This window comes from Fukomys damarensis, unplaced genomic scaffold, assembly GCF_012274545.1.
Source record: "Fukomys damarensis isolate Sample0158 unplaced genomic scaffold, DMR_v1.0_HiC HiC_scaffold_12, whole genome shotgun sequence".
Classification (NCBI taxonomy): domain Eukaryota; kingdom Metazoa; phylum Chordata; class Mammalia; order Rodentia; family Bathyergidae; genus Fukomys; species Fukomys damarensis.
Window position 1 is genome coordinate 18,000,093 of NW_022900924.1, and position 22,868 is coordinate 18,022,960.

The window sequence follows — 22,868 nt, forward strand, 5'->3', positions numbered from 1 at the left end:
AAAAAAAAAAAAAAAAAAAGCATGAAAGGCTATAGGGAGAAGCTTGCAGGGGCCCCTGCTGTCTTCCCTGGGAGCAACCGCACTCAGGCCCTGCCTGTTTTTCCTTGCAGCTGCAACATTGTTCCTCTGCAAAGATGACTGTTCCGGGGAGCAGGGAGAGCTCCGCTTTCCATGCCCTGGACCTGGCGCCCCCATTCTCCCTGTGCTCCGAAGTCCCTGATGATCTGGTGGCCGTTGTGAACTTTGGGCTTTGTGTGAACAGTCTGTGCTCAGCATCTCTTACAGATCCCAACACCATTTGCGGCCGGTGGGGAGCTGGGCAGGAAGGTGTTGATGCGACTTCATTCTAGTAGGAATTTCCTTTCCCCACATGCAGCTGTGAAGCGCCAGTGCAACCACGGCATCACCTGGCCGCATTCTCCTGAGCATCTCCAGCCGAAGGGCTCTCGGCCTGGACACCCTGAGCAGAGCTGAGCCGCCACACTCTGGCAGTGTCTTTGTTCCTGATTTCACTGCTTTGGCGGAGTAGCGTCTCTGTGGCAGACCCTCCCAGCCATGCCCCAGGGTCAGCGTTTTTACAGACTCGGTGTGCTCCACTGCCGATCTGATTGGAAGGGTTTGCATCTCAGACTGCCTGAAGATGCTGCTTGCTTTCTTCTTCCTTTCTCTGTTGAGATGCTAAGTTCATTCCTCGGACTCCACCTCTGAATTCCTCCCCGTCTTCATTGTACCCTTGTGTTTATTGGCCCCGCTTGTAGACCGCTTCCTCTTTCTTGGAGAGGCCTGGACAACTGCCACGGAGCCTGTACCCTGTGGGGTGCCCGGCTCAGACTTGGGCCCCACCGGCACTGCTCCCCCAAGTGTGGCAGGCCTGCCGTGCCATGTTTACCAGGGTTTCCTGTTTGGTGCGAGTTTACGGTCTGTGCTGTAATAAAGTTGGTACTGTCCAGTCCCACCTGAGAGGTGAGCGTGTGGGTCGGCCGTGGGGCAGTGGCCCGTCCCCTGCTAACATGACATCGGGCGAACAGGTTCCACACCCTCCTCCAGCTGGCTTCCTGCGGGCTCAGGCCTGGGAGATGCAGTTCCACGCAGGAGGACCCTACTAGTACCAGGCTGGTTCTGCAGAAGTGCTTTTGGATAAAAGCAGCGAGGTTGTGCACCTTCTGTGATTCATTCCCAGCCAACTAAAACTTTCTGTACTGTCACCGCCCGGATGAGGCAGATAGGACAGATGTGTGTTGCATCTATGGGACCAGGAAAAGGAATTTGCTCTTGGCAGAGATTTCTTTTTTTGGTTGGTCTCCCTACGGCGCCCGCACCGGGGATTGAACTCAGGACTTTGAGCTTGCCGGGCAGGCGTGGTGCTGCTAAGCTACATCCCTGGCCCACCTTGGCTGGTTTTTTGAGATGAGGTCTTATGCGGTTCAGACTGGCCTTGAACTCATTACATAGCCCCAGCTGCCTTCGAACTTGGGTTCCTCCTGCCTCAGCCTCCTACGCGGTTGGATCGCAGGTGTCAAAATTGACAGTGTTGGTCCCCACAGCTTCTCGGGGTTGGCACCATGGGAAGAGGAGGGGGAGGGTAAGAGGAAAGAACCAGGACGAGTTGAGTCCGTCACCCCTGCAGCCGGCAGGGGGCGTGTCGGTTCGGCTCGCATCGTTGCTGTGCTGCTACCTCGCTTTACGGCTCGATGCACTGGGCGGCAGCGGTTGCTATGGGGACGAAGCTTGGGTGGCAACTGTAGCTAGGGAGTGCGTGAAGCCGGAGGTGGAGGCCGCTGGAGGTCCAGGAGGACCTGGCCTGTTGAGGACGAAGTGGGTGCGCTCTGTAAGTCCGGGGCGGAGGTCTCGGGGGTCACAGCCTGGCTCTGCGCCCCTCGGCCCAGCTTTGGGCCCAGCTCTGCCACCGTGGATGGGTCCCTTGGCCTCCCAGAGTCCCAAACTCCAGTTCGCTGTGAGGAAAGACCAAGCGAATGTCTCGCAGAACCACCGTCACTTTTACCCCAGTGACCGCTCCCGTCTGTTTTAAGGTCTTGTGCTGAACTCGGTTAGCCTCTGACGCCTGCCCTCGGCCTCATGGCCACCCTGGGATGGAGGGCTGTGCTTCGCATCTTGCCCTGAGCCACTTTAGCTGCTGAGGGTAAAGGGACCCTCGTCTCAGAGAGGCTGGTGGTGGAAATGAGACCGAGTTCCGTGCACTAGGCCCTGCCTTCCCTTCCCGCGCCTCCCATGCCCGAGGTGTAAACACGGGGTTAATCCTAGAGGACAGAGGCCCCGAGGTCAGCCGCTTTCCTGACTGTAGCATTCTTTTTATCCCCGGGCAGAGGAACCGGAGCAGGCATTGCACACCACATCAGTAGCTAGGAAATCAGAACCGAAAGCGGGCCCGCTGATTACTGTAGTCGCATATTCTCTAAAGGAAACTACACGGAAGAATGTCAGATCCAGAAGAAAATGGAGCAAAAGAAAAGGAAGAGAAAGAATATAATCAAAATTATAACGAAGTAGAAAACACGGGACAGAAATCATCTGATGACACATCAGGATGGACAGAGTCTCAGGAGGACTTGGGAGGGGAAGAGCTGGAGAAGAAGGAGCCCATCGAGGAAGAGGAGGAGGCAGAGGAGAAAGAGAAAGGGGAGGAGGAGGAGAAAGAGGAGGAGGAACCCCCCGTGGAGCGCACTCCCGAGGTCCTGAGCGCCCCCCAGTACAGCCTGCTGGGCACCTTCCTGGTGAGTGGGCACCATGGCCCCTGCCTGCTCTCAGTCACGCCCTGGGTGCTGAGCCAATGCCAGGCTGAGGTGACAAAGCTGAACGAGACAGACCCGTTCTTCGTGACACTATGGCCTGGCAATCCTCCTGGGGACTTTTTTACAGGGAGGACAGTCTGGGCACCCTTCCTGGAGGAGGCCTGTGCTTAGTGACTCTTAAAGGCTGGGCAGGAGCTCACTGAAGTGGGCTGTTCTAGAACAGTGTGAGTGACAGTAGCGGTGTAGACTCTGCCCTGCTGCTCCCAGGGCGGAGCTCCGCCCGGTGTTTTAGTGGTGGTGCACGCCTGTAATTCAGCATGCAGGAGGCTGAGGCAGGGGATCCATGCAAATTCCAGACCAGCCTTGGCAACATAGTGAGACAAAAAACAAAGCCAAACCAGGGACAAGTAATTGTGACCTGCAGCTTTCTGGAGATCACCAGTGTCAAGTGATTTTTCTGTTGTGGGTCTGTTGGTATGTCAAAATTAAATCCAACACACCCTTGATATCTCTCTCTGTTTCCTATTTTTCTTTCAGTACTAGGAATTGAACTCAGTCCTTCACATTGAGCTACACCCCCAGCCCTTTTAAAATTTTTGAGACAGGGTCTTGCTAAGTTGCTAAATTGCCCAGGCTGGGCTCCAACTTGAGCTCTTCCTGCCTCAGCCTTCCACAGTGCTGAGTTTATATACTATAATCAGTTTTGATTAATTTCTTAAATACAAAATGTCCCAGATTCTTTTCTTTTTTGAGACGGTCTCACTACGGAGTTCAGGCTGGCCTCAAACTTGAAGTGATCTTCCTGCATCAGCCTCCCGAGTGCTAGGATTACAGATGTGCTCCCACCATGCCTGTCCCCCGATTCTTTTTTAAAAACATCTCAGAATTCCAGGGTGAGGCTCCCGCTTAGACAGGGAGCTGGTCTGTACTCAGTCACACTCCTCTTCCTCCTTCATAAAGGAAATCCTTGGAGATTCCGGCTCCAAGCAGTCACTGCGGTCAGACAGCTCCGGACCATGCGAGCTCTTCAGAGGCCTCAGCTCCAACCATGACTATGTGGATGTGGGCCGAGTCCCTCCTGACAGACAGCAGACGGGTTCCTCAGCTGAGCTCGAGGACAGAACCCATCTTGAGGCCCAGGACCAACTGGGACAGGAAGAAAGAGACCTGGGCTGGAAACAGGAAGGTGCTGGAGGAGGAAGGGGTAAGGAGAGGCACAGAAAGAGATTATCCAACTTCCTCAGCGATGAGGAAATGGGACTCCAGGCTGAAGCAGGAGCCTCCAGGGAGTCCCTGGTATCCAGCTCCACAGAGGACACCTTGTTCCAGAAGGACAAGGGCGCCCAGGTGTACCCCTTGGTAAGTTGCCTGGCGTTGAGGGGGCAGGAGAGGGCGGGGGAAATTATTCTACCAAAAAGACATGCTTTGGTTTTGGTTTTTTGGTTGTTTTTTTTTTGAGATGGGGTCTCACTATGTAGAGACTGACCTGGAACTCACTATGTAGCCCAGGCTGGCCTGAAATTCATGGCGATCCTCCTGCCTCAGCCTCTGGAGTGCTGGCATTATAGGCATGCGCCAGCACACCTGGCAACATGTGTCTTTCCAGGTTGAGTTCTCTCTGGCTGGCCCTGTGTGATGGACCGTGACCCTGAGCAGTGTGGGATCCATGGAGTCTCAGGCAGGCAGGAGACTGCAGGCATGGCCGTCCTGCCTCTCCTTGCTCCCCTGTTCCTCTCTCCTCTTCCTTCCCTCCCCCTTCTCTTCTCCCCTCCTGTCCTCTCCATTCTGCAGCCCCCTCCAGCTCCTCTGTCCCTCCGGGCCCTCCCGGCCTCACCTCTGCCTCCGCAGCGGGACCCTGGCTGGACGGTGAGGGTGTGGCCGGGGCTGTGCTGAGAGCGGCCCGGCGGTGCCATCCGCACACGGGGCAGCCAGCGCGTCCGCCTCCCTCCAGCGTCCTCCTAGGGGCTCAGTCTGTGGGGCACGACCTCCCCTGCCGCTCTTCTTCCTCCCTTCTGTGCGTAGACAAGTAGTTTCTGAAGAGTACCTGCTCCTGAAGCAGCACAGTTCCTAACACAGCCGCGGAGGCGCAGACCTGTAATCCCAGCACTGGGGAGGGAGGGAGGCTGAGGCAGGCGCCCTGGGTCGGCCTGGGCACACAGCGAGTTCGAGGCCAGCCTGAAGCACGCGGTGAGGCTCTGTCTCAAAAAAACAAAAGTAAATAAATACGTAAAAAAGAAGCTGGCTGTGGGGGCGCACGCCTGTAATCCCAGGCCTCGGGAGGCTGGGGCAGGAGGATCACAGCGAGTCCAAGGCCAGCCTGGACTACAGAACAAGACCCAGCTTCAAAACAAATGAACAAAAATAAATAAAAATGAAACAAAATAATCAGGCACAAGGTCTTGAGTTTACAGTCCGGTACTGTAAAAAAAGTCATGTACTTATGAAGCAAGAGCCTCAGGAATATCCAGTATGATAGAATCCAGTCCTGACAATAAAGTTCTTTTTTCCACATCGTGGTTTTCGGAGGCAGCTACTCCCGGGTCATTCTTGCTGTGCGTCTGAACTGGCGCCCACCAGGCCAACGCCGGGCGAGCTGCAACTGTGAGCGCCGCCGCGAGAGGGCGCCCCGTCCCCGCGGCTGAGGCCCGCCGGTTCTGACCCGGAGGCGCCCTTCGCAGTGTCCCCTTCCTAGAACCACCCGTAAAGTGGAGAAGAAACCCCAGGACGAATAGGACGAATAAGCCCTGTCAGGATTAGCAAGTTTCCAAAAGAACAACGCATTTGCATAAATCGGCTCTTCAGCACCAGCCGGAGAGTAAATAGTTCTGTCCCCAGGCGCTGCAGCGGGGGACCTTCGTGCTTCCACGATCCCCGCTCGCGCCCACGGTCCGCGCCCTACACAGACTCAGGCATGGCAGGGACGCGTAGAGGGGCCGGAGAGAACGCCGGCCGCTATCCCGCGTCCGCCTTGGCTCGTCTGCGCTGGGAGGGGAAGGAGGCCGCCAGGGTTTGCGCCCTGCGCGCACAACCGGGGCACCTTGCTCAGCGTCGCCGTCAGCGCTCTGCTGGGCTTGCCTGGCCGGTGCTGGTTTCATCTTGGGTGTTTGTGTTTTGGGGACGCGGTCTCGTTTCCTAGCCCAGGCTGGCCTCGAGCTCCGCGTCACCCTCCTGCCTCAGTGTCCAGGCTGCAGTGGGCCCTCGACCTACAAACTCAGTTCGTTTCCGAGGGCTGGTTGTAAGTCAAGTCGGTCAGTGAAGGCTCAGCCTTCAAAGCCTCTCTCCTGTCCACAGGCAGATCTCGGGGTCCTTAGAGAGGCACCGGCCCGGGATTTCTCAGTGAACCCCGCACAGGAGAGGAAGCGGCCGTGCTCCTTCCAGAGCTCTTTAAGGGTCACAGCTGTGTCTGAGACCATCTGGATGCATGAGTGCCTAGCATTTGGGTCGTAACTCAAGACTGTAAGATAAAACTAAAATTTCAGTCATAATCCAAGTTGTTCATATGTCAGTCTGGTTGTAACTCGAGTACTGGGATTACATGTGGGCATCTCCTCTCCCAGCTGGTCCTACTTAAGTTATTTTTGTTTTTTTTTGGTTTTTTGAGACAGGGTCTCACTATGTAGTTGAGACTGACCTGGAACCCACTATGTAGCCCAGGCTGGTCTCAAACTCACAGTGATCCTCCTGCCTCAGCCTCCCGAGTGCTGGGATTACAGGCGTGCGCCACCACGCCCGGCTCTACTTAAATTTTTAATAGACCTTGTTTTTTTTCTTAAAGAAGTTTTAGACTTATAGAAAATTGAACTGAAAGTATGGAGAGTTCCTATATTCCCTTGCACTTTCTTCTCTAGTTTCTCCTTTTATTGCTATCTTGCTTTTTGTGATGTTTTTGTTAACATTGATCAGCCAATATTAGTTTATTATTATTATTATTTTTTTGAGTCAATGTTTCAGTGTAGCACAGGCTGACCACAAACATTTAGTGATTCTCCTGCCTCAGCCCCCCAATTGCTGGCAGTACACACCCAGCTTGATAAATTATTGTGAACTAAAGTCTTAGTCTAGGTTGTTCTGTGTGGTACATCCTGTGGGCTCTAATGGAAGTATGGTGATGTACATTCACCATTTCACTAACACTCGAATCGATTCAGTGCCCTAAAGACCCCGTGTCCTCTGCCTCCCCTACCTGCCACCGCTGCTCTTGCTCTGTCACCAGAGCTGTGCCTCTCCCCGAATGTCACACAGTCAGGGTCCTGCAGTGCGGCTTCTGTCACTTGGCAAATGCATCCAAGCCCCTGGGTCTCTGCGGGGCTCAGTAGCCCATTTCTTTCCATCCTTGAATGACCACCCATTCATGGATTACCACAGTTTGCTTATCTTATCTTGGTAAAAGACTTGGAGTACAAAACTACTACACATATAAGTTACTGTTGAACTATAGTAGTCAAGTTTATAGAACCTGTGATTTTTTCATTTCATAAAATTGTTATTTTGTATTTATTCTGACAGTGGGGGAATTTAAGTTTCTCTAAGGGAATTTAGTCTTTCTGTCTTCTGTTATTATTATTTTTTAACTACTAGAGACTGAACCTAGGGCCTGCATGCGTGCTCAGCCACATCCCCAGCTCTTTTACTCTTTAAGTTTTAAAAACTTGAGACAGGGTCTTCTCACAGCGATTCTCCTGCCTCAACCTCCTGAGTGCTAGGATTACAGGTGTGTGCCACCACGCCTGGTGAGACAGGGTCTTGCTTAAGTGCCCAGGTGGAATTTGAACTTGCATCCTCCTGCCTCAGCTTCCCAGAGTGCTGGGATGACAGGCACCCCTGTACCTAGTGGAATTTTGTCACTTCATTCTGATCTTTCCAGGAAAAGTGATATATGAGAACCACAGAGAAGGCAGGCATGGTGGCACACACCTGTGATCCCAGCTTGTGGGAGGCTGAGGCAGGAGGATTGCCGTGGGCTACATAGTGAGTTCAAGGCCAGCCCAAACTACATAGCGAGACCCTGTCCACAAAACAAAACAAAACAAATATTTAAAAAAACTAAAAATTTAAAAATTCATGCATCAGGGCCGGAGATTTAGCTCAGTGGTGTCACCACCTGCCTCATAAGGGCAAGGACCTGAATTCGATCCCTGGTACCCTCCCCATACATGTAACATAAAAGTTCCCATCTTAATCATGCTAAGCGTACCATTCGTAGTATTAAGTACCTGCTATGGTTAGGTAGCCTTTACCACCATCTGTCCAGAACTCTTTTAATTTGTAAAACTAAAGCTCTGCATCCATTAAACTCTAACTTTCTGTCCCTAAGACCCCCATACTGGGCCTTTGCACTGAGCTATATCTCCACCCCTTTTAATTTTTTTTATTTTGGGGTAGGATCCAGCTGACTTCTCCAGGCAGAACTCAAACTTGTGATCCTCCCACCTCAGCCTCCCAGAGCACCTCCATTCTTACAAGCCTAAGCCACATGCCTGACTTCGTCTCCGTGAATCTGCTCATCTGCGCCGTAGCCTGCATCAGAACTTTCTGTCTTTTAGGGACCGAATGACACCCCATAGGGTCGTGTGCCGCACTTATCTGTGCACCTAGCCGTGGGCAGTGGGTTGTTGTCACATTTTTTTCCCCCTCATGGTACCAGGAATTGAACCCAGTGGCTAAACAAGTGCTCTCTCGCCGAACTGCACTCCAGCCCTGTGTGCGCACGTGTGTGTGTCACGAACGTGTACGTGTGTTACCTGGGATGGAACCCAGGGCCTTTGTGCTCATCCACATCCCCTAGGTCTGCCCTTTGAAATATTTTTAATTTGAGGACAAGTTCTCACCAAATTGCCCAGGCTGGCGTATACCTTGAGGTCCCCCTGTCTCAGCTTCCCAGAAAGCTGGACTTCATAGGCATGTGCCACTGGACACAGCTGGATTTTCATTTTTCCCACAGCAGCTGTGTCCTTTTTCTACCTCCTTGACAGCCACAAGGCTCCAGGTCCCTCCCAGCCCGGGCGTGAGTGACCGGCTCTGGTACATGGCCGGCCCACTGTCCACTTCCAGAACCTTTCCTCTCCCAGAATGACAGCCCCACCCATGAGCAACTGCTCTCCACGCCAGGTCCTAATTTGTCTTCTCTGAAGTCACCTGTCCCTGACATTTCCTGTTCACAGACTGTATAGTGCACGGCCATTCGCACAGTGTCACCTCTTCAGAGTTCCTCCCCTTCCTTCCCTCCACTTTCCTGTTCCTCCTCCTGCTCCTCTTCCTCTCTGTCTCCTTTCTCTGAGATGGAGTCTCACTGCCCAGGCTGGCTCTGAACTATTGGCCTCAAGCAACCCTCCTGCCTCAGCCTCCAAGTATCTGGGACTTCCGGTGTGAGCCCCTCCCGGCCACTGTTAAGCTCTGTCCCAAAGTGCTGCACGGTGATGGCCTCCAGGCTTGGGCTCAGCACCCCAGTGCCTTGCAGGTCGGCCCTGTCTTCCAGGCCCTGAGCTGGTCCTTCGGATGGAACAGCTCACTTCCTGTCTTCTACATCCGGGAGAGGAGCCAGAGGGTCCTGCTGTATGCGTGCAACCACACCGCGGTCATCTATGATGTCCCCAGGAACACGCAGCACCACCTGCAGGTAGGGGCTTGGCTCCTCCTCCTCTTCCAGCCCCGCAGCTGAGTGACCGCAGACCATGCCGGTTTTGTCACAACACTCCAAAGCACTTGTCATTTTACATCTCAGCCATGGCCAGTGTAGACCACGGCCGGCTCCACTGAGCTCCAGGGAAGCAGGCGGCTGTTCCCGAGGGACTCGAGCTGGGACTGTGCTGATACTGAGGCTCCAGGGATTGGAGCGACAGTTCTAGCCCGGCCTGGGTGCTGCCTGCGGGTCTCCTGACTCAGGAGTTTGGGGGGCAGCAGGGTGTGGTGGCGTGTGCCTCTCATCCCAGCACTCAGCAGGCTGAGGCAGGAGGGTTTCCAAGAGTTCAAAGCCAGCCCAGGGTACTTAGTGAGACCCTATCTAAAGAAAAGACAAAATGCTACCGTGCTTCCTCCAGTGTGGGCAGGTCACCGTCACCTACCCCATGTCCCCTCTCCCCCTAGCTGACCTGTTAAAGCCTTGAGCCACCTGTCACCAGCACATGTGGCCGTGGGACTTTCCCTCGTGGCCACCTTGACCTGGTACGTCAGAGCGGTTGCCTGAGCCCGGGGACCGGGGTTACCACACCCAGGTGCCACTGAGGCCTTCGCTGCCTTGGTGGCTCTTCCGGTATTCTGAAGGGAAGGAAGTCTGAGAAGCGCCCAGTGGGAGACGGAGCCCTGGGAGGCCCGTGCAGCTGCATTCCCTCCTTGCCTTCCGCAGGGCCACCCGAACGTCATCTCCTGCCTGTGTGTCAGTGAGGACCGGCGGTGGATCGCCACGGCAGACAAGGGGCCTGGCTGCCTGATCATCATCTGGGACGCATTCACAGGGTAGGCTGGGCCTGCACTGCCCTCCCGAGTCCTACAGAGTCCCTGCCACTGCAGCTAAGCCAAGCCGGCCCCGAGCCAGGCTGACCCACAGTAACCCGACTCACACAAGTTCAAAGCATAAAGCAGAGGCCGAGCCTGTTACTTCCGGGGCGGCATTGTTCTCGTGGGGCCAGGTCTTCCGGGAGGGTTTTAATGGTTGCCACCAAGTGTCCCCTCCCCATCTCTGAGCATGCCTGCTTCCTGCTGTCCTTCGGCCGCTGCTGGTTCTTCCCTGCAGGGCCTTTGCACTGAGCTACACTCCCATCCCTCTTTTTTTTTTTTTGATTTTGAGACAGGATCTCGAAGTTGCCTGGGCTGGGCTTGAACTTGTGGTCCTCCTGCCTCGGCCTCCCAAAGTACTAGGATTACATGCATGTGCCTGGCTGCTACTTCCAAGTAAAGCCGCATGCGGAGGTTCTGGGTAGACATGAATTTGGGGGACATTGTCCAGCCACCCCACAAGCCCTCTGCAGGAGCCGGTGCCACACACCCCTGGCGGGGTTTTCTTTTCCCTTCCCTCCTTGTCCTGAGCTGAGTGGAGCTCCTACTGCCACAGTGGGAGGCCCCGGCAGGTGCCGGCAGCAGAGGCTGGGACTGTCCTGGAGCCAGGGACACGGGGTCTACCGCAGCCCTTTGCCCTCCACAGCACAGTCGCCAGTCCCCAACCTCCTCCGCCGCCTCCTCAGGGCTCTGGATCCTGCGTTTGCCGGCGACTCCGACACCGAGCCCCTGGCTCCCCTCTCTGCGGTCCCGAAGTTCCTTCTCACTGACTCCCTAGGGTCCCTGGGACGAGGCCTGCGGTGAGGAGCCGTCACACACCGTTCCCCAGACAGCAGCCTCAGCTCTGTGTCGCCTCCTCTTCCTGGGGATCCTGAGGGTCCCTGTGGAAGGGCCCGGGAGTCCTGCACATCCACCTCCTGGATGCTGCCCCTCCCGTCCCTGTGCTGTCGCAGCAGGAGCCTAACTGGGCTCCGTCCTGCAGGCTGATTTATCTCCCTGTGGTAAAATGCAGACCTTTCAAAAAAAAAAACCTACCAAGGGCAGGCGTGGTGGTGCATGCCTGTAATCCCAGCACTTGGGAGGCTGAGGCAGGAGGATCGCTGTGAGTTCGAGACCAGCCTGGGCTACATAGTGAGTTCCAGTTCAGTCTCAACTACACAGTGAGACCCTGTCTCAAAAAACCTTCTAAGGAGTGGTGGTGCACGCCTGTCAACCAGCACTCAGGAGCCTGAGGCAGGTGGATTGCTGGGAGTTCCAGGCCATCCTGGGCTCCATAGTGAAACCCTGTCTCCAGAAAACAAAATCAATCTACCAGTTCTGCCATTTAAGAAATATAATCCAGTGGCGTTAATCCCATCCACAGTCTGCGTCCATTGCTGGTTCCCGTTTCCAGCCATTTTTGTTGCTCCAAGAAGAAATCCTACCCTGGAGCCCCCACCCCCAGGCTCCATCTCCTCCGCTGCCACCTCTGCAGGTGCCGCGCCTACACAGGACCGACCCAGGGATGGAACCCCATGAGGTCTGCAGCTTTCCCGGGGCAGTGTTTTCAGGGCTCACTCACGGGTGGCTGTGTGGATGCCACACTGCATTTCAGGCGGGTCCCGTCACATCACGTGGATCAAACACATTTTGTCAGGCTGGGGGTGTAGCTCAGCAGTGCCGCCCCTGCCTGGCCAGTGCAAGGTTCTGAGCTCGATCCCCGGTACAGAAAACAACAACAAAAACCCAAATCCACATTTTGTCCACTCATCTGCTCAGGTTTTTGTTTGTTTGCTTGCTTTTTGAGACAGGGTCAACTGTGTAATTCAGGCTGGGCTTGAACTCATGGGATCTTCCTGCCTCAGCCTCCTGAGAATGCTGGAAGTACACGTGTGTGCCATCACACCCAGATAATTGTTTCTTTTTTATTTCAAAGCAAAGCAAACCTGTGATTAACAACTGAAACACATGAGTGAGTTTTATGATGGCTTTGGGGCCCAGAAGAGGTTATTCAGAGACCACTTGGGTTTGGGAACTGGTATCCACTTTGCTGGCATGAGAAACTAACATCTGTGATTCTTCACTGGGCTTTTTGTTCAACTTAAAAATCTTGCTCTACTTGCAAATGTAGCATATTTTTTGCAGTCACCTGTGAGGAGGCTCTGATGAATGTCTGGCCTCACACACTTAGTCCTGAATTCTTTTTCCACATCTTAAATGGCGTTTAGAAATGTAATATATTGTGTTTTATGTTCAAGTGTTTTAGTGCTCTAATTAACAAGCCCTTGACCAGTACTTAAGTAATTCCTGTAAAGCTAATAAGTTTAGAGATAAACACAGTAAATCTGAAGGTCTCCTATGTGCTTTACTATTGTTTATAAACCTTGGGCAATTTCAGTTTAAAATTGCCAGTCTAAATCAATGGCCTGTTTTAAATTAGAATCACACGCTGACTCTATCGGAGATTCTAATGCATCAAATTCTCTTCAGCATTATGTACTCCTTAGAAATGAACTAGTTTTATTTCCATAAATGCATCAGTACGGCGCTGACTGACTTCATGGAATAAGATCCGTCTCCCCACTGAGATCTCCCATTGTGTCATTCCCAAAGATTTGATGGTTGTCCTCCAAGTGCATTTTTTTGGTACTGGGGATCGAACTTGGGACCTTGCTCTTGGGAGGCAGGCGGCAGAACCACTGAGCTAAATCCCCCACCATTTTTTTGGCATTTGAGACAGGGTCTCGCTATGTATTCCAAGCTGGCCTCGAACTCACAGCGATCCTCCTGCCTCAGCCTCCCGAGTGCTGGGTGTACAGGTGTGTGCCACCACGCCCAGCCCACGTGCATTTCTGGTCTCATTCTTTTTCGAGGACAGCATAGTTGTTCACTATATGGCTGTGCCATAGTCTTTTAAAAATAATTCTGTCAGCGTGGTTTCTCTGGGCAAAGCAGTACCAGGCACGCGTCTTTACACTCATCGGCGCTGTGCTCCAAGGCTGTGCTCGGCGTGTCCCCTTCCTGCTGTCCGGTCGCTTTTTCAGGGTTGCATCCTTTGTGTGGGACAAAGTGCCGGGCAGAGAGCCCAGTCCCAGGGCGCGGCCTGCTGCCCTGAGTGTGGCCTTGCTGTGAAAGCCACGGGAAGCGGGCCCTGGCACGGGGCCTCCACGGGGCTGTGCGACCGACCTCATCACCCTGGCAGCGCTCCCGTCCCGCCCCAACTGGCGTCGGAAGCCGGGTGGTAGCCCGCGCTCACCTGTCTTGCAGCGTCCCCGTGCACACCGTGTTTGACAGCTGCCCACAAGGGAATGGCATCAGGGCCATCGCCATCAGCCGAGACGCCAAGTACCTGGCCACCATCTCCGACGCCGATGTCCAGGTGGGGACGGGCCCGGCGCCGCCCGGGGACCTGAGCTGGGGCCCGGGGTCTGGCCCTGCTCAGTCAGTCGTGCCCGCTCTCCCCAGGAAGTCTGCATCTGGAGGTGGACTCTGGCGGTGGAGACGCCCGCGTGCACCCTGCAGCTCCCCAGAGAGCATGGTTTCCAGGTGAGTCGCTCACCCCTGAGCCCTGGCCCAAGGTTACGCGGAGCCAGGTCTGTTCTTCGCAGAGGTGCGTGGAGCTTTCTAGAAACTCTGTCCTCTCCCGGACTCATTTCTCTTTGCTAATAACAGCTAATGAGTTTCAGGCGCTCTGGCTGTGCCCAGTTCTGCTAAATCCTTTACTTAGTTTACCTCACATCATCCATGCAAACTTGCTGGCGAGGAGACAATGCCTGTGGACTGCTCCTGGGAGTCTCCCAGCCAGCACGCTGTCTTTCTTATTCCAGAAACATGGTCTTACCTGCTTCTAACTTTGTCCCAAACTTGCAAGGCACATAAAAGGGTTATTGCTGGTGGCGGTGCCCGCCTGTATTCCCAGCACGTGGGAGGCTGAGGCAGGAGGATCTCTGTGAGTTGGAGGCCCACCTCAATGACATAGCAAGACCCTGTCCCAAAAGAAAAACGGAAGTTACTATTACTCTTGGTTTCCATGGAGTGGCTGCAACCATTGCCTTCAGGACTTTGCTAGGGGCTGCACTGAATATAGGTCACATCGGGAGCATTGTCATCTTAATTGTGTCCTGCTTTCTCCCCGTGAGCTCCAGATGCCTTGGTGTTTATGTCTTCTTTAACTTTTTAGCTGTTTTGTAATTTCCAGTGTCTCTGTCTTTCCCCTTCTGCGTTAAATTTATTCCTATGTGTTTATTCTTTTCAGTGCTTTTCTAAGTGGAATTGTTTTCTTAATTTCTTTTTCTGGTTGTTCCTTGCTGGTACATAGAAATGCAGCTAGGTTTGTGGGTTGGTTTTTTTTTTTTTTGTCCTGTAACTTTGCTGAATGCCCTATTCAAATTTAAACAGATTACAATTAAATCAATGACAAATTTGGTTTCTCAGTTTTACTGGGCACAGTTTTTGTTTTTCAGTACAGGGGATTAAGCCCAGGCCCTTGGCACCAAGCTGAATCCCCAGCCCCTCTTATTTCTGATTTTGAATCAGGGTCCCATTGAGTTGCTAGGTTACCGAGGCTGGGCTGGCACCTGCAGTCTGCCTGCTGTCCTGGCCTCCTCTGCCTCCACCTGCCCTTGCTGCTTTTCCTCTGGGATCTTCTCTCCCATCCCCCAGGCTGCAAGTCCCGTTTCCTCCCCAGGGCCTGGAGTCCCCTTCCCCAAAGCTGAGCCTTGCTCCTTGTCTGTCTCTTCTTCTTTTTTTTTTTGTATTTTCAGTTTATTGCATGGACTTAAAATGGACCCTTCACTTACAGACTCAGATTAGTTCCCGAGGGCTGGTTGTAACTCAGATTGGTCAGCGCAGGCTGAGACTCTTTCTTCTCCACAGCCTTCAAAGCCTCTCTCCGGTCCCCTTAGAGACACCGGCCCGGGTTTCTCAGTGAACTCCACACAGGAGAGGAAGCGGCCGTGCTCCTTCCAGAGCTCTTTAAGGGTCACAGCTGTGTCTGAGACCATCTGGATGCAAAGCAGCCAGCATGTGGGTCATAACTCAGGACTTTGGTTGTAAGTTAAAATGAACATTCTGGCCATAAGCCAAGTTTTTCATATGTTAGGCCAGTTGTAACTCGAGGTCCACTGTACACTATTCCAAGTGAAAGCGAACCCCAAATGGTTACATTTTAGAAGCGGTGGGGGTTTTTTAAATTTTTTTGGTACCGGGGATCAAACTCCGGTCCTTGCACTTGCAAGGCAGGTGGCAGCACCACTGAGCCAAGTCCCCAGCCCAGCTGTGAGGCTTTTAAAGTTGTGATGAGGGACAGAAGCAAGGAGATCCTCACTTTGGCTTCAGTGAGCAACCGCACTTTAAGCGCACGAACTGTCAGTGGAACGGCCTTGGCCGGTGAAGTCCCCACAGCCGCGGTGTGAGCTGGGTGACCTCTCTGTGTTCTGGTGCCCGGTACAGTGCCACGGCGGCAGAGCTCCTCCTAAAACCCTTCCCGGTTTCTTTTCTTTCTTTTTTTTTTGGTACTGAGGATGGAGTTCAGGACCTTGAGCTTGTGAAGCTGGCAGCGGGACCCCTGAGCTCCATCCCTGGCCCTCCTGGTTCCTTTTTATCTCGGAGGAATTGGCCTGTGAAAGGGGCGTGGGAGAAGGGGGGTGGACGGACGGTGGACGACAGGTGGACCCCGGGGAGCAGGGGCTGAGGGGGAGGCAGCCAAGCCGGCGTGGCTCAGGGACTTGGGCCTGTCCTTCGTCTTAATACTGTGCACCTGGCTTCATCCCGGCCCTTTTCATATGTGTATTTTGAGACCTCATCTGAGGTCCTGGAGGGGAGCGAAGCCCCTCGTGTGCCCCTGACCAGGAAGTGACCCTCCTCTGCTGGGGAGGGAGGATGAGGACACTCACCTGGACAGCCAGATCTTCCACATCCACCTTGACCAGTGGGTGACAGATGTCACACCATGTCACCTTCACATCCAGTGTGCTTTATTAAATTTTGAGACAGGGTCTCGCTAAGTCACTAAAATCCCCAGGCTGGACTCAAATTTGGGATATATCTTCCCTCAGTTTTGGAAACTGCTCAGCATTGTTTCTCTAAATGTTCCTCAGATCACACCTTTCTTTCATCTTTGTGTAGGACTCCAGCGACCTGTGAGTTGGACCTTTTCCGATTGTGTCCTGTTCTTTTCTGTTTCTCTGCCCTTGGTCCTTTGTGCTCCAGCCTGGATAGCTTGTACTCTTTGTCTCTTCTTTCTGCTGGCTAGGCTTTCTTCAACTATGTCTAATTCTCTTCTAAACCAGCTTTTGAGTTTTTTAAATCCTTTTTTTTTTCATATCTAGAATTTCCATTTTTTTTTTTTGTAGAGCTATTTGCTGTGCTTCTTGCTCTGTCCCTTGCTGTCTTGTGAATATTTCTGGCCTGTGTCCCAGCACCCAGACCCCAATGGGCCTCTCTTCTGTTGACTGCTGTTCTCCCACAGTTTTAGGTTATGTGCATGTATCTCATAGGACTGGCTATTTTCCACTCAGTACTTGATTTTTGTTTGTTCATTTGCTTGTTTATTTTTGAGACAGGGTCCTACTATGTAGTTCAGGCTGGTCTTGAACTCACAGCAATCCTCCTGCCTCAGCCTCCTGAGTGCTGGGATTACAGACATGTACCACCGCACCCAGCACCATGTCTTTTCTTGCATTCAGTCATATCCCTACTGAGTTATTTGTTTATTGCCGTACTGGAGATTGCACCCAGGGCCTTTGCACTGAGCTACACCCCTAACCCTTTTTATTTTCATTTTTAATTTTACAACAGATTCTCACTAACCTTCCCAGGCTGGGCTCAAACTTGTGGTCCTCCTGCCCAGCCTCCCAGAGTGCTGAGACTACAGGCGTGCACCCCCACACCTAGCTAGTTACTTAATTAAAATTATTATTTAATTTTAACATTTAGCTTAACCAGTGGAAAAAAATTATCATGTAAACATATTTTCATTCTTTATATTTCAGAATTACCTTACTTTTAACCCAGCAAATAATAGAGAATTGGTGAGCAATAGTAAAACACAGACAATATATTATTGGTGGGTAAGTAAAAATATTTCAGTTTGTTTAAATATGGGTACAAGTTGAGGTTTATTCTCTGAGTACATGTGTTTTGCTAATGTAACAATATAGTATCTAGTTAGGGAGTAGTGAATATACATGTAATGTTTTGATTATTTCAGTCCTGTGGAAATTAGTGTATTAAATCATAAGCAGGTAATGAAATTTTATTTAAGTTTTTAAAGTAATAAGGCAAATATTTATTTTCATTATATTTAGAAGGTAGTAACTATAGGACTCCCTGAAACCTTGGACTTTATTCCTTTTCAGAAAGGAACCAGCAAATTAATCAGCAGTACATACGCAGTCAGAGGGCAAAGGGATGAATTTAGAGACATTTTCATAGTTAAACGTAGAACTAGCACAGGACTAGCCGAGCGTGGTGGCGCACGCCTGTAATCCCAGCACTCGGGAGGCCGAGGCAGGAGGATCACTGTGAGTTCGAGACCAGCCTGGGCTACATAGTGAGTTCCAGTTCAGTCTCAACTACATAGTGAGACCCTGTCTAAAAAAAAAAAAAAAAAACACAAACAACAACAACAACAACAAAACAAACAAAACAAAAAAGAATTAGCACAGGACTCAGCAGTTCTCAGGTAACCTTGAAGGGCTTGGGCACTTGAACAAACACCTTGAGATAGATCCTCACCGTAGCAGCACTAGTGGGAATCCAAGGGCAGAACAAATTGAGGAGGCCTGGAGGGGCAGGTGACCCAGATGCAGGAGGTCTTGGTCCTTGATAGGACAGGGACAGGCGTGCCAGACACAGTGGCACCCAAAAACGAGAAGAGCCCTGTAGTGTCTGATTCCTTTTGTCTGGAATTCGGGACCCAGCCAATCTGTGAGGACCAGGGAGAAAGGGTGGGGGCTGCTGAGTGTATGTGGGATGACCTTGAGGTGAGGAATTGATAGAAATGACAGCTGAGCTTGGCATGGTGACTCATGCCTATCACCACAGCATTCAGGAGGCTGAGGCAGGAGGATTGCAAGTTTGAAGCCAGCCCAGGCAACTTAGTGAGACTCTGTCTCAAAATGAAAATAAAAAGGGCTGGGGGCAGAGCTCAGTGACAGTGCCTGCCTAGCGCAAGAGAGGCCCTGGGTTTAATCCCAGTATAGACACACACACACACACACACCACTTTGAATCACTGATTGTCAGGGATATTCACTTTTTCCAGTATTTATTTTTATTTTATTTTAGTTTTAATGTAGAATTCAAATTCATTTTAACAACCATTGAAAGTCACAGTCATCTGTAGCTTTTTCTTTTTTGTCCTGATCGTTGAACCTGGGGCCTCAAATAATCTCCTTCCTCGGCCCTTTTTTTTATTTTTTATTTTGAAAAAGGTGCCCGCCACATCTCTAGGTGACTTCAGGCTGGTTTGGAACTTGTGACCCTCCTGCCTCAGCCTCCCAGAGTGCTGGGATTATAGCATTTCATGGCATTTTGAAATGTCTTATCTTTTCTCTCAGAATGTTTTTAGCTATTGCCCCAGACAGCAGGTTTTCTTACCTGTAGAAGTTATAAATCTCTGACCTTGTTAGATATGTTTTATTTTTCTATTTCCTTTGGGAGACCAAGGTTTTTTAGTAGTGACTTTTTCCCTCTGTGCTTCTCAGCATGAAGAGAAAGACATCCTTGTTTACAGTGCTCCGCTTTTAACGGAGAATGTGAGTATGCGCGTCACATTTACAGGTCATGTTTTGTGCAGAATAAACATGTATGTGCAGGCTTAGTTGTCTTGGGTCGTGCTTTGTGTGTCTTAGTATTAAACCAAAGGGAAATAATTTGAAAAAGTTTACCTAGGTCCTTTGTCTACACTGAATCTTCAGCTGACTACAGTGGGAGTATTGTTAAGATAAAATGTTCTGGAGAAAAGTCCACTATTCTGAGAAAATGTCCCCGAGGTGGTGGCATTTCTAACATCTTCAGGCATATTGACAAAGAGTGGGAGTTAATGTGCAGCGCTGTTAAGTGGAGTAGTTGGCTGTACTGGGTCCCTATAAAACTGCTCAGTTTCTGAATAATAAAAAACCAATATAGAATATTTAGATGCTTAAGACCTCACAGGGAGCTTGGTGTGGTGGCGCACGCCTGTAAACCCTGCACTCGAGAGGCTGAAGCAGGAGGATCCCTGTGAGTTTGGGGTCAGCCTGGGCTACAACTCGGGACCCTGTGTCCCGAATAGAATAGAATAGAATAGAATAACCAGACAGCTAAGTGGACCCCGGCCTGACCCTTGCCCTTGTGCCTAGCAAGCCTGTCGAGGGCCAGGACGGCCTGGAAGTCTTGTGGTTCTCCCCTCTCCTCCGCCTGCCTCTGCTCAGCGCGGCACTGTGGGACGCGTGTGGGTGGCTTCTCCGCGGCACGGCCGCTGTCAGCGCTAACCCGGACCGTCTTGTGAAGCGCAGACGTTCAACAAGCTGGTGGGGAAGTTCAGCCAGTCCGTCTTCCACCCGAACTCCACCGAGATCCTCTCGGCGACCTCGGAGGGGAAGCTGGTGGTCTGGGACATCCTCCGCCGTGCTGCGCGGCCTTCCAGCCCGGCCGACGGCCCCTTCATCAGGCCTTGCAAGCTGGTTCACCTGCAGAGAGAGGCCATCAGCGTGCTCACCACGGCGGATGGGTAGGTAACGCGCAGGGTGTGGCGAGGGTCACACGGACAGGGTGGGGGTGGGAGCTGGGGGAGGGGCGCACTGGAATGACTGCTTTTCTCTGCAGGGGCTAATTGGTTAAAAAAATCATGGGCCTGCGCTGTGTGGAAAACTCCTTTGTTTTGGAGAAACAGAAAATAACTAATTTTTTTTCTTTGCTAATTAGACTTCTTTTGTGATCCCATATTTTACATTCTTTAAATTAAAAAAAAACAACTTGAATAGTTGTATTGTTTTTGTTTGATTGCAAAATAACATTAATTATATAAAGATTTTTTTTTTAAAGCCGGGTGTGGTGTTGCATGCCTGTAATCCCAGCAATCAAGAGGCTGAGGCAGGAGGCTCGCTGTGAGACCAGCCTGGGCTACATAGTGAGTTCCAGGTCAGTCTCAACTACGTAGTGAGACCCTGTCTCAAAAAACAAAAAAAAAACAACAACAAAAAAAAGATTTTTTTGTTTTGTTTTGTTTTTGAGGTAGCCTCACTATGTAGGCCAGGGTAGCCTCAAAATCCAAGTGATCATCCTGCCTCAGCCTCCCGAGTGCTGGGATGACAGGCGTGTGCCACCACGCCTGGGAAGATTTTATTTTATTTTATTTTTTGCAATCCCAGGGATTGAACCCAGGGCCTTCACAACGAACTACATCCCTAGCCTGCCTCTTCTTACTTTCTTTTTTCAGACAGGGCCTCACTAAATTGCTAAATTGCCAGGTTGGGCTCAAATTTGCAAGCTGGGCATGGTGGTGCACACCTGTCATCCCAGCACTTGGGAGACTGAGGCGGGAGGATCACTGTGAGTTTGAGCTGGCCTTGGGGTAGTGAGTTCAAGACCAATCTGAACTGCATTGCAAGGCTCTGTCTCAAAAAACAAAAGACAATTAAAAAAAGAGCTTGTGATTCTCCTGCCTCAGCCTCCCTGAGTGCTAGAATTACAAATGTGCACCACTACACCCTGCTAGAACTTCACAAAACTACCAACTCTTCAATTTCGAGTGGCTGTAGGGACTCACAGGTGATGGGTACAAGCTGCAGAGGGAACAGGGCTCCCCTTCCAGCTGTGTCCAGTCCTCACCAAGTGACTTGAGCAAGAGCCTTGACTTTGCTGCGCCTCCATTTCTCCCCCTGTAAAGTGGGCGCAACACCGCCATCTCCCCTAGAGGGACAGTGGGACGCAGTGTGGAAAGCTCTCCGCACACGCTGGGCACTGGGGAGCCCTGGCGTCGCCAGCCTGGTCCATGTGTTAGCGAAGTCCCTAAAGGAGGCGGCAAGTGCCCAGTGACAGCCGAGTTACCGTGCCGCCTGCCGTCGAAGGGCCCGTTAGTTTCCTCTGCCTTAACTCCCGTGCGGGGGACAGGGGTGCTGCACGCTGTCATCCTTACTCCCAGGTGCAGGGGCTGGAAGGGTGCGCGGAACTCTGCGGGAAAGGCGGGCCTACGTTCTCGGGCGGGTCTGGGAGAGCGCCCTCCATGCAGTGCTGCTTTCTGTCCAGCAGAGGGCGGAGGAGGAGCTGCCAGCCGGTGACGGCCGCAGCCTGGTTATGCGTGGAGACCTCGGTTCATGGCGCTGTGTAATACAGGGGAGGATTCTCTCTCCTTCTCCCCTCCCCCTGCGATTAGAATTGTGAGAGTCTTAAAAACAACTGGGACCATTTGGGGTGGATCCGAAGGCCAGAAAGAAAAGCCACTTTGTCAGGCAGCACTGGCTTTGGCTGGGACCTGGGACGGGTTTACCATCGCGTTTACAGCACCGCCTTCCTAAAAGCCGCTGCCCTGGGCTGCCTGCCCGTGTCCGGAGCGCTGGGCCTTCAGGTCCCTGTCGCCCGCAGTCACTTGCAGGGATGGAATCACTGACCTCGGAGGGCAGGAAGAGGTCCCCTTTGCCTGTCACCTGGATTCCCTGCATGTGTGGCCCTGTGGGATCTACTTACATGAAAAGCTGCTGGTTGCTTACCGGAAAGTCAAGTTTTTCTAGGCATCCTGTGTTGTTATTATCTAAATCTGGCAACTGTAGTATTGGGGAAAATATCTTAACTTCTCAGAGCCTTAGTTTCCTAGATGGAAAGTGAGTCAGCAGTTGGGCATGGTGGTGCACGCCTGTAATCCCAGCACTGAGGAGACTGAGGCAGGAGGATCACCAGGAGTTCAAGGCCAGCCTGGGCCACACAGTGAGTTCAAGGGCAGACTGAACTACATAGCTCAAGAGTCTGTCTCCAAACAAACAAACAAAATAAAAGCCAGTAAAAGCCTCATTGGGCAGGATTTAATGAAGTTTTATAATCCTGTAGCCCGGAGGCCATAATCTGTGTTCAGTAGATGGTACTTGCTACTGCTGCTTGACAAACTGATGTCACTCTCCATTTCAGCTACATTGTCACAGGTGACATTAAGGGCAATATCAAGTTCTACGATCAGACCCTGTGCATTGCTAACTGGTACAGTCACCTCAACCTGAGCTGCATATGGACCCTGTCCTTCTCACCGAGCCCCGCCAGCCCTGCCATGGAGAAATCAGACATCCTGCCAGACTGCACTTTAAAGGGTAACCTTTTCAGCGTCAGGTAGGTTGTAACGAAGCTGTTCATTCGGGCAGTCACAAAAATTGCTGTTGTGGTCTTTTCTTTGCACGCATCAGGCTGCCCCTCTTGTCCCTGGGAAAAGACAACGAAGAACCTGGCCCACCTAGCCCTTTGCCTGGCTTGCAGATGGCTGGCCTCAGCCAATTGCGAACTTCATTTGATCGTTTTATAAATTAGCTAAGCATTATTTTAATATTAAGAATCTGGGCTAGGTGTGGTGGCACACTCCTGTAGTTTCAGTACTGGGGAGACTGAGGCAGGAGGATCACCTTGAGGTCAAGGGCAGCCTGAACTGCATAGCAAGACCCTGTCTCAAAAAAAAAAAAAAAA

At 51.9% G+C, this 22,868-nt stretch overlaps 2 protein-coding genes across 11 annotated transcripts in view; both read left to right on the forward strand.

The window, feature by feature from the left end:
- Psmd9 (proteasome 26S subunit, non-ATPase 9) overlaps positions 1-1,323 on the forward strand; it is a 10,530-nt gene extending 9,207 nt beyond the window's left edge. The window contains exon 6 of one of the 3 annotated variants that reach the window (XM_010604385.3): positions 111-1,322. In XM_010604385.3, the coding sequence (XP_010602687.1) occupies positions 111-138 (28 nt within the window). In that variant the 3' untranslated portion in view covers positions 139-1,322. Of the gene's footprint in view, positions 1-110 lie in introns of all 3 variants that reach the window. The other 2 variants (XM_010604384.3, XM_010604386.3) reach the window with 2 other exon arrangements.
- A 163-nt stretch (positions 1,324-1,486) lies between these two features.
- Cfap251 (cilia and flagella associated protein 251) overlaps positions 1,487-22,868 on the forward strand; it is a 46,333-nt gene continuing 24,951 nt past the window's right edge. For 5 of the 8 annotated variants that reach the window (XR_776413.3, XR_776414.3, XM_010604378.2 and 2 more), the window contains exons 1-11: positions 1,522-1,828; positions 2,325-2,732; positions 3,711-4,109; positions 9,226-9,366; positions 10,093-10,202; positions 13,488-13,599; positions 13,686-13,766; positions 17,213-17,290; positions 18,929-18,979; positions 19,721-19,935; positions 22,326-22,520. Coding sequence is in view for 6 of the 8 variants with exons in the window: in XM_010604378.2 (XP_010602680.1) it covers positions 2,436-2,732; positions 3,711-4,109; positions 9,226-9,366; positions 10,093-10,202; positions 13,488-13,599; positions 13,686-13,766; positions 17,213-17,290; positions 18,929-18,979; positions 19,721-19,935; positions 22,326-22,520 (1,679 nt within the window). In the remaining 2 variants the exon portion in view is untranslated. The other 3 variants (XM_010604379.2, XM_010604380.2, XM_010604381.2) reach the window with 3 other exon arrangements.